Raw genomic sequence first — 11,294 nt, forward strand, 5'->3', positions numbered from 1 at the left:
ATGAGAGGATCTGTCTTGTAAAATGGGGAGGACGCCGTGCAAATTAGCTGGATAAGACTAATGAATCAGATCCCCAGAAAGGATAATCTCCTTAAAAGATCAAAAATCAGCTTTTAAGATTGATATTACTCAATCCTAGAGATTGACCTTAATGATTGAGAATTACAAACTCATGGAATTCAATGATATCTAAACTCGAGCTTGAACGAGAAAATATGTTGATCAAAATTACAAACCGATTTGTTTTCTAAAAACCCATTTTCAATGCGTTCATTACCATTGAACGTAAAATCCTAGGAATTCACCTAGAATTCATTAGGTCACCTGAACCAAATCGGGTGTCAACCGTAAGAACGGTGGTTGCATAGCATGGTCAAAGACAGGACCTTGTGCCAGAACGAAAAATTATAAGGGTGAGCTTTACTATTGCTCCTACAAAGGATAGTAATTGCATCCGACACGTTATAGACCATAATTAAAAGCATGTCAGGGGACATTGCCTTAACAGTTGCTTGTTCAACGCTTTTCTTTACAACCGGACGGTAGTTTACTGAAAGGTAATATACGGAGCAAGTATACTGGACGTGTTGCTTTCCTAATACAAGGTTAGCAAGTGGGTGACACAAAATAACAAGTTTTGAGCTAAAATTTTCAAATCTGAAACCCACCAAACCCACAAAAACAATTTGCAAACACCGGTGAAGGGTTATTCCAGAAAACTTATCTAGGGTAAAAGCTTGAATGAAATTTTCAAAAGATCAAATGTTTTCATAAAGATCCTATTTCTTTAAGGATCTAAATTTTTATAAGTCATGTGGGACTGTAAACCACATCGTTACTACCATTGTTTATACCGCCGTAAAGAAATCACTGATGTACAAAGTGTGAAGAATAAAGAAGTGATTCTGGTATTTCAAGACTATATTGCTTGAGGACAAGCAACGCTCAAGTGTGGGAATATTTGATAATGCTAAAAACGAACATATATTTCATAGCAATATTCCTCAAGAAAGACAAGCTTTTAGTTGCAATTGTTTTATTTACAAGTGATATTCGTTTAAATAATAAAAGGTGAAGACAAAAGACAGATTCGACGAATTGAAGATGCAAACGACCAAAAAGCTCAAAAGTACAAAATACAATCAAAGAGGTTCCAATTATTGATAAGAAACGTCTCGAAATTACAAAAGTACAAGATTCAAAACGCAAAGTACAAGATATTAAATTGTACGCAAGGACGTTCGAAAATCTGAAACCGGGACTAGAGTCAACTCTCAACGCTCGACGCAACGGACTAAAAATTACAAGTCAACTATGCACATAAATATAATATAATATTTAAATAATTCTTATAATTATTTATATATTATATAATATATTATAAACCGTCGGCAAGCTAGGAGCCAAACCTTTGTGAGCTGGATTTACGAACTCCGCGAGTTGCGGAGTTTGAAGAACAAAAGGGCCGCGAGTCGCGGAGAAACCCTGGACAAAAATTCCTATAAAAGCTCGCGCATTCTGATCGTAAAAATATCAAAAAAATCTATCTATCTCTCAATATATGTAAACGTATATATATATATATATATATATATATATATATATATATATATATATATATATATATATATATATATATATATAATTTATATTTTAATTTTAATTTTAATTTCTAATAATAAGGGTATGTTAGCGAATGTTGGAAGGGTGTAAGTCGAAATTCTGTCCGTGTAACGCTACGCTATTTTTAATCATTGTAAGTTATGTTCAACCTTTTTAATTTAATGTCTCGTAGCTAAGTTATTATTATGCTTATTTAATACCGAAGTAATCATGATGTTGGGCTAAAAATATTAAAATTGGGTAATTGAGCTTTGTACCATAATTGGGGTTTGGATAAAAGAACGACACTTGTGAAAATTAGACTATGGGCTATTAATGGGTTTTATATTAACTAAACAATACCTTGTTAATTTAATATATAAACTTATAATTTGACGTATTTATATATAACCACATACGCTTGACTGGGTACAGTGGGCGGGATATCTATAAATACCAATAATTATTCATTTTACCGGACACGGAACTGGATTAATAGTTAATAGACTTGTTGAAACAGGGGTGAATTACATTCAAGGGTAATTGGTGTAATTGTTAACAAAGTAGTAAAACCTTGGTTTACACGCAGTCGATAACCTGGTGTATTCATTAAACAAAGTATTAAAACCTTGTTACAATTCGAATCCCCAATTAGTTGGAATATTTGACTTCGGGAATAAGAATAATTTGACGAAGGCTTTCGCTCTTTATATTTATGACTGATGGACTATTATGGACAAATCCGTATGGACATATTAAATAATCCAGGACAAAGAACAATTAACCCATGGGTATAAAACTAAAATCAACACGTCAAACATCATGATTACGGAAGTTTAAATAAGCATAATTCCTTTATTTTCATATTTAATTGCACTTTTAATTTTCGTACTCTTTAATTATCGTAAGTTTATTTTATCGCACTTTTATTTATCTCAATTTCATTATCGTTATTTACTTTACGCTTTAAATTAAGTCTTTTATTTATTTAATATTTTACATTAGGTTTTAACTGCGACTAAAGTTTTAAAATCGACAAACCGGTCATTAAACGGTAAAAACCCCCTTTTATAATAATAATATTACTTTTATATATTTGTATTTTTATAAATTAAAACTAATATAGCGTTAAGCTTTGTTTAAAGATTCCCTGTGGAACGAACCGGACTTACTAAAAACTACACTACTGTACGATTGGGTACATTGCCTATAAGTGTTGTAGCAAGGTTTAAGTATATCCATTCTATAAATAAATAAATATCTTGTGTAAAATTGTATCATATTTAATAGTTTTTCCAGCTAAAATTTAATAGTATTTTATACCCCTTAGCTTTAACTATCAGCAGCTTAACAAGGTTTCTATCAAGAGAATCAGATCGATCATTACCATTTATGAAGGTTTTAAAGAGCTGTTTGAACAAAAAAGATTTTAAATGGACAGAAGAAGTAGAAAAAGCTTTTCAGGATATTAAGCAACTCTTGAAAGAATTACCTACTTTAACTGCACCAATAGAAGGAGAAACGTTAATTTTGTATTTGGCTGCTTCCGCAGAGGCCATCAGTTCGGTCTTGATCGCAGAGCGAAAGGGAATACAAATGCCTATATACTTTGTCAGTAAAGTATTGCAACAAAGTGAAGTTAATTATCCACCAATTGAAAAATTGGTGTATGCTTTAACACACACAGCTAGGCGACTTAGATGATATTTTCAGGCATATTCAATCCTGATAATGATAGACCAACCGATAAAACATATTTTGAGAAATCCAGAGTCATCAGGACGACTAGAAAAATGGGCAATTGAATTGGGAGAATATGAAATAAATTTTTCGCCTCGACATACATTCAAAGGTCAAATTTTGGCAGATTTTTTATTAGAAACAACAGAAAAGGTCGATTATCCGCAAAACGTTAAAGCTAGCAATCATGTTTGGGAGTTGCATACTGATGGTGCATCAAGTGAGGAAGGTGTTGGTGCAGGGTTAGTACTTACTAGTCCAGAAGGTGAAGAACATACATATGCATTGAGTTTTTGTTTCTATGCATCTAACAATGAAGCAGAATATGAAGCATTGCTTTCCGGCCTCTGCATAGCGTCAGAAATGGGAATAAAACATTCGCGTGCATTTGTTGATTCTCAAATTATAGCACAGCAGGTTAATGGAGGGTTTGAAGCTAAAGATGTCTCTATGAAACAGTATTTGCAATTAGTTGAGAAAATATCAAAAAAATTTGAGACCTTAGAGGTCGTGCAGATACCAAGAAAACAAAACAAGAAGTCAGATGTTTTGAGCAAATTAGCAACATTAACATTTGATAATTTGCACAAGAAAGTTTTGGTGGAGGTCTTAAAAGATAAATCGGTTGATGAAAAGGTAGTGGTTGCAACAGTTGAAGAAAGGGAACCATGTTGGATAACCCCCTATGTGAAATATTTGCAGGACGGAATACTGCCAACAGATACCATGGAAGCAATACGGATAAGAGTTAGTGCCCCACTTTACTTTCTGGAAAACGGAATACTTTATAGAAAATCCTTCAGTGGACCAAATTTAAGGTGTTTAACACCACATCAAGCAATTGATGTAGTCAAGGAAATGCATGAGGGATTATGTGCACAACATTCCGGTTATAGAACTATAGTTGGAAGGATTATGCGACAAGGGTATTATTGGCAGTCGATTTACAAAGATACAGCAGACGTAATTAAGACATGTGATGCCTGCCAGCGGCATGGAACCATACAACGCTTACCCAAGTATGATTTAATTTCAGTATCCTCGGCATGGCCATTTTGTAAATGGGCAATTGACATAGTAGGCCCCTTTCCAAGAAGTGTAGAAAATGCAAAATTCTTGGTTGTTGCAATTGATTTCTTCAGTAAGTGGGTTGAAGTGAAGGTATTGGCAAAAATAACTGGGGAGAATATAAAGAAATTCGTGTGGAACGATATTGTGTGCAGATATGGATTACCAAATGAAATTGTCAGTGACAACGGAAAACAGTTTGCAGATAACCCCTTCAGAAGTTGGTGTGAAGAGCTAAACATCAAACAAACATTTACCTCAGTTGCTCACCCACAGGCCAATGGGCAGGTTGAGGTAACAAACAAAGAAATTGTAGACGGCATAAAGGCTAGGTTGGGTTTGAGTCAGACTAAGTGGGTAGATGAAGTGCCATATGTATTATGAGCTCACCGCACAATGCCAAAACGGAGCACGGGTGAAACACCATTCAATTTGGTATATGGCACTGAGGTAGTGATACCAGCTAAAATCCGTATTCCAACACAAAGGATTTTGGCATTTGATACAGAAAATAATTCATCCATCTTACGTGAAAACTTGAATTTATTGGAAGAAAGACGAATCATGGCCGCCATCCATCAAGCGGATGCAAAACAGAAAATGGCAAAATATTATAACAAGCGAGTCAGATATGTGCAATTCAAAGAGGGGGATTTAGTGTTACGAGATAATGAGGCAAGTAGGTAGGAAAAACAAGGGAAGTTAGGACCACGCTGGGAAGGCCTATATAAAGTTGTAAAGGCACATCCTAATGGGTCATACACCCTCTCAGCGCCCTCCGGCGAAGAAATTCCACGAACATGGAATGCAATGAGTTTAAAGAAATTTTATGCGTAGTATTGCATGTTCGAATAGCTTGATCAACTATTTAGAGCATGAGATGCAATCATAAATGTAAAAATTTCTTTAAAAGAAATAAGAATTCAGAAAAATTTCTTATGGCATATTATTCATAATTTTTATCCGGCCAAGGATTTTAATCAGATGTCACAAAGCTGTGTGTCATCCCTGCCCGCAAAAGAGAAGTTTTTTCCTCGGTGGCAGAAGTTCAATCATAAACAAAAGATTGAAATGGCAGCAGATAACGTAGAACTTCGCTGAGCATCCAGGCAATAGAATGTATCTACGACCGTCATGACGTAAAAATTATACAAACAGTATATGATTAGTCATAATTTTGATTGTTCAAATCAAACATATAAAGCTTTGGCAACATCATCAGCAAAGTAAAAAACATTTATATACATTATATAATTAACAGATAACACAAGCAATACAGATTATAACTTCAAATTTAGAACATCGTCTGCCGATGTAGCAGCATTATTACACAAATTCTCTAATTCAGGAAAACACAGATGTTCTATTTCATCTCCAAGCACTTTAAGTCTATCTTCTGCATTTGGCTTCAATTGAGATATAAGAGACTCCGGCAATGACTTTGGAAAGTCAGGTATATCATTTTTTAATCTCTCAAGAAACCGTATCCGATCAGCGTCCAGCGCAACAGTTATAAGTTCATTGAATGGCTTAGTTAACTTCTCAGAAGTGAAAGCACTCTTCACAATTTTCGGAACACCTTCAATCAGACGCCTGGTTTCACCTTAGCTTGATTCCAATTATTCTCTTAATGATGATTCAGATTGAGTTAATGTCCCAATCTTGTGAAGATACCATTTTTCTTTGGCGGCCAATTCAACATAACGAGCCTCAGCAGCATTCTTTGCAGCAATAGCAGCATCTAACTCAAGCTCTGCAGCTTTCAGGGCCTCTGTGTTTTTCTCGATTTTTTCAGATTTGTCACGATGCACTTGGTCAGAATGCTCTAAACGCCTAAGATTATTGAATTCAGATGCAATATTCCAAATAATGCCTTGTGCTTGACATTCTCGAGCATCACCATCAGATAAACTCTCAAAGAATTTAATAAGTGAAGGCGACAGCATCGCTTCAAGATACTTCATAAAATCCTCATAATTACCAGGAGGACCAGCTAAGAGAGTTGTTAAGCCAGTAGTATCTAAATTGGGAATGCTTATTTGTGAACTGCTTTCCCCTATTCTGCTACGCTGAGCGGGAGGCGGAAGAGCAAGTTTCTTCTGTGCTTCTTCTTTCGCTGCCAGGGCTGAATTAAAATAACAGTTGTTATTCAAGAAGTTTTTCCAATCCAGAAAAGAAGATTCACAATTCAATATTGCATATTTATCAGGATCAACATTATAATACCCACCATTGCTAGGCATATGGAAAAAGCAATAAAGGTTTTCTCCTGCTATTGATTCAAAAGAGAGGTTACCAGCAACACGACATTTCCTCGAATTTGCTCGATTTAAAGGAGCATAATCATCATCCTCAAGCTCATTTTCACATAAACTATTTTCGAGCGTCTGATCAACCAATTTTTCAGATCTAAATTGCAGTTCATTAAATCTGGTGTAACGCAGAGCGGCGAGCAGAGTAATCACTAAAAAGCATAAGAATACAGTAACTATCATACAGATAATAACAATAGATAACCAAATTCTAATCAAATTATACCTTTATTTTTCACCATAACAACAGCCATGTGTTTTTGCATCCCATTCAGCATTAAGGGAGCATAGAGAGAGCATATGTTCTGGATAATGACGATTTGGAATCCTCTCTTTTTTAATCACATTTAATACTTTTTGTTCCTTAGATGTTAACCTTGGATGAATAACTTTGGGAGGATCAAGCGACGTACGCCAATAGCTAGCTTGCAGGCGATCATTGGGGATAACTTCGCTATTAATAAAGAAGAATGTACTCTGCCAATTCTCATTTGTTTCACCAGAATTAAGCAAAAACCCATCCAGAGTAAGACAAAACCATCCTTTATCATAACGTTTTATGGTTGCAAGCTTAGAAAAAAGACGAACAGAAGGGGTAATATCTCGAGCCATACAATACATCTCGAACAGCATGATTTTACGAATGGACATAGGCTCAAATTGTCCAATGCTAACACCATAAAAACAGCAAACGTCCAGGTAAAATTTTGTAAAAGGAATACAAAGGTGAGAAAAGTATAAAGCACGGCCGTAAATAGCAACCTTTCCAGAAGGAGGGTGACAGGCACGATCATGTGGGCCTAGAACAACAGCATTGGTACCAAAAAATTTGGGAAAAGCAACTCTGACACTATCAAGGTAGATTGAAGAAATTCTGCTTGGAATATCTTCAACATTAAAAATAGCCATTGATTAGGAAGTTAAGAAAGGAATTTTGTGACAGAAGTTTAAGGTAGATGAAGGAAATAAATTCAGATTGAAGTAAATATGACACAGTAAAAATTGGGTATTAAATAGTAAACATAAGATGAACAGTTGATGGTTAATCGCATGGTTGATATGCTACCACGTGTTGGATGTACAAAAATGCCGGAGAAGTAAATTTGATTGAAAATGAAATTCAAATTTCAAAAAGGTACTTTCTGCATGTCATGATCAAAAAGTAACTGACATGGCAGAAAAAGTTCGGCTACAGCAGATTCTTGTTCCCGAGGAAAAGGCATTACTTATTTTTTAGTTTAATGATTTTATTTTTTACAAAAATAAAGACATCAAACTGGGGGGACTTAATGGTGTATCCTAGAGGATACACGCATAACGACATCATTTTTATACAGAAAACTCGATCAAAGAGCACAAGAGATAACTAAATTTGGTGATTTTCAGCATTTGCCGCCCAGCGTTTATCAAGCCGCCTAGCATCAAGCGTAAGCCCTGCAGGCAGCTTCTATGCATAAGCCATTTAACTCAGCGCGTGAACGGCACGCAGCCATGTCAGCACACGCCACTGACATTCCGGATACTTCATGTAACAGAACCATTCAGTGATTGAGACGTGTATCCCGTGAATTTCGGACATTCTACGCCTATAAATAGACCCCCTGGGTCACCACATTTCACATCATTCTAATCTGAACTTCAGTTAGAGAGAAGTACACTTTCTCTCTCACACAGTTCTTTCTCACTCTAAACATACATTAGCCGCTTAGCAGCAGTGCGCTAGACGGATCATTACAGTTTGATCCACAGATTGATTGAGGCCACCCCACAGATCTTACATCTGTGTTCCGGGTCTGCAGAGATTATTTCTCAAGGGCAAACAAAAATCAACAGTATACGCCACACGCTGAGCAGCTAACTTTCTGTACTAGTACCTTACAGTCGCTATATGGAAAATTGTACTAATAGACACTGTCCAGTCATTTTGGACGCCGTCCAAAAGGCCTGACGGGCCAGCAGCTGCAATTTACTTAAATTAAGAGGGGTACTTTGGTCTTTTCACTTGTGGACGGATTTGTGGCTTTAATATCAGTTTTAGATCCACTTTTGGATCATTTTCACATCCATTCTCACTCACACCCCAAACCCTAGAGAGAGAAGCATGGTTTAGAGAGGGAAAGCTCCATTGAAGAAGAAGGATATTGATTTCGGGTCGAGGTGCAAGAGTTAATGTTGTTCACCTCGTTCACGGCTACGTTTTCATTGTTATGGTAAATTCTAAATCTGAATTTCATTGTTTAAGATTGGTGTTTGAGTTAGGATTTGTGTTAGTTAGAGTTATAAACCTATTTATTGTGAAATTTGGGGGTTTTGGGCAAGATTCATGTAAGTAAGCCTAAATTGGTGACTTAGGATTTTGATTGATGAAATTGTAAGTTTTTGTCTTGCATGGGTTGGTTAAACCTTAGAACACTTGTGTAATAGTGATTTTGGTGTTGTGTTAACTTGATATTGGGTGTAAACCCTAATTTGGGTCAAAATGGGTTTTGTGTTGAAATGGGTTAAGTGTTCTTGATTTTTGGTGTCAAATGATAATTTTGAGACACAATCAATAGTTGTAACGACCCGTCCTTATTCACCTGGACGAAGTCATCAACATTTGGTCCCATTGCGATGATCGACTCAAAGTAATGTCCTTAAATTGAGCAAATGCACAGCGGAAGACTTAATACGTACCTGAGAATAAACATGCTTAAAAGTGTCAACCAAAAGGTTGGTGAGTTCATAGGTTTATCATAACAAACATTTCAATATATTAATAGACCACAAGATTTCATAATCATAAACATAATACACTCGCAAGTGTATGTAAAGCATTCTAAGTGGTTGAGCACTTGGTAACCATACTTAACATTTAATCAACGTCGCATATTCCCTTTATTATGAAATCTCCCTACACTGTACCAAGTGTAGTAACGAAACGAAGTACTGTGCAACCGTTGAATACTGGTCGTCCAGTCCGGTTGGGGTTGTCAGGCCCGATAGATCTATCAACAGGATTCGCATTTACAATACCCATGTAAATAGTAGTTACCAAGCTACAGGGAAGTATGCCAGTGGTACAACTCAACATAGAATATATTTTTAAGTACTTGTGTCTATTTTGTAAATATTTATAAAAGCAGCGCATGTATTCTCAGCCCAAAAATATATATTGCAAAAGCAATTAAAAAGGAAGCAAATGAAACTCACTTATTGTATTTTGTAGTAAAAATACATATAACGACATTGAACAATGCACGGTTGGCCTCGGATTCATGAACCTATATTATTTATATTTATATTAACATAAATTATTATAATCGAACAAATAAATTTACATATTATTAGTAATATAATTGTTAAATTATATATTTCATCAATAAGTAATTTAAATATTTCTATTTTATGGACTTTAACTAAATAATTAGTACTTATTATAAAACGTTAAAATATATATGTTATATGTTTTAACTATAATGTTATGTAACTAAAAATCATTTGATAAAATAAAATTATTATTAATAAATAAAAGATTGTATTATTTTATAATAATAATATTAGTAATTATACTTAATAGTGATAATAATAATTATTATGATTTTAAAAATAATAATTCTTATAATGATAATAATATCTGTAGTAAGATTGATAATAATAATGATGATAGTTTTAATGATAATAATACTTTTAATAATAATGAAAATGATAATTTTTAATAAAAATACTTTTGTTAATAATAAAATTTTAAAATGATAATACTATGAATTAGATTAATAATAATAATAATAAAAATCATATTTTTAAATATTAGGAAATAATAACTATTATCATAATAACTACAATAATAATAAAAATAATAATAATGATAATAATAGATATAACTACCTTAAAAGCTTTCCTAAAAATAAATGCCCGTGCCCGGGCTCGAATTTGAGACCTCTCGTTTAACTAACACACCACCAAACCAATGATCTATTCATTATCAATATCGACCAACATCATGACCCTTATCACCACTAACTCGTCGTATTCTTCGTTCTTCTTCCTAATCCTTTCGGCCCAAGGAAAAATCATAGCAACCAAATATCCAATTTCGTTGGCCCAAGTTTTAAAGTGTATACATTATAAAGGTTTGTTTACTTGATTTAATTGAGTCCACCGATGGTTTAATATTTCGGCCCTCTTAACTGTTTTAAGGAAAAGATTGATTGTTGCTTTATTCCTATTAACATAACAGACATAAACAAGTGGTACAGCCTATCATGCCTATCTTTATCAACATCTGTTTTCTCACTACTTTACACCTTATCATCATAAAGTGTATCACCATGATAATTAGGATCCTTTATCACCACTTTCATTTAAACAAAGACTTCACAGAAACAGTATAAAACAGTCGATGGTTGTTTGGTTCGTTAATAGAAGAAGTAAACAGAATCGCAGCAGCAACATACAAGTGGTTCTCACAGAAAATTTGCAGTGGTGGTGATGACTTGGATGTTAGAGACGGTGGTGGTGGCATGGGTGATTAAAAAGATAGCCGCAGTTTCGAATTATAGTAGTTGTAGGTAGTGAGATGACGGGTTGTGG

The 11,294-nt window shown here is 34.6% G+C and overlaps 1 protein-coding gene across 1 annotated transcript; it reads left to right on the plus strand.

Moving 5' to 3' along the window:
- Positions 1–3,333: 3,333 nt before the first annotated feature.
- Positions 3,334–4,794, plus strand: LOC139901217 (uncharacterized). Its single transcript, XM_071883949.1, has one exon. The coding sequence runs from the start codon at positions 3,334–3,336 to the stop codon at positions 4,792–4,794; it is 1,461 nt and encodes a 486-aa protein (XP_071740050.1).
- The last annotated feature ends 6,500 nt before the right edge of the window (positions 4,795–11,294 follow it).

The sequence above is a fragment of the Rutidosis leptorrhynchoides genome, chromosome 1, assembly GCF_046630445.1.
Source record: "Rutidosis leptorrhynchoides isolate AG116_Rl617_1_P2 chromosome 1, CSIRO_AGI_Rlap_v1, whole genome shotgun sequence".
Taxonomy (NCBI): domain Eukaryota; kingdom Viridiplantae; phylum Streptophyta; class Magnoliopsida; order Asterales; family Asteraceae; genus Rutidosis; species Rutidosis leptorrhynchoides.

Excerpts from the sequence above, each read along its gene's own strand:
- LOC139901217 (XM_071883949.1), top strand. The coding sequence starts at position 3,334 with ATGATAGACCAACCGATAAAACATATTTTGAGAAATCCAGAGTCATCA.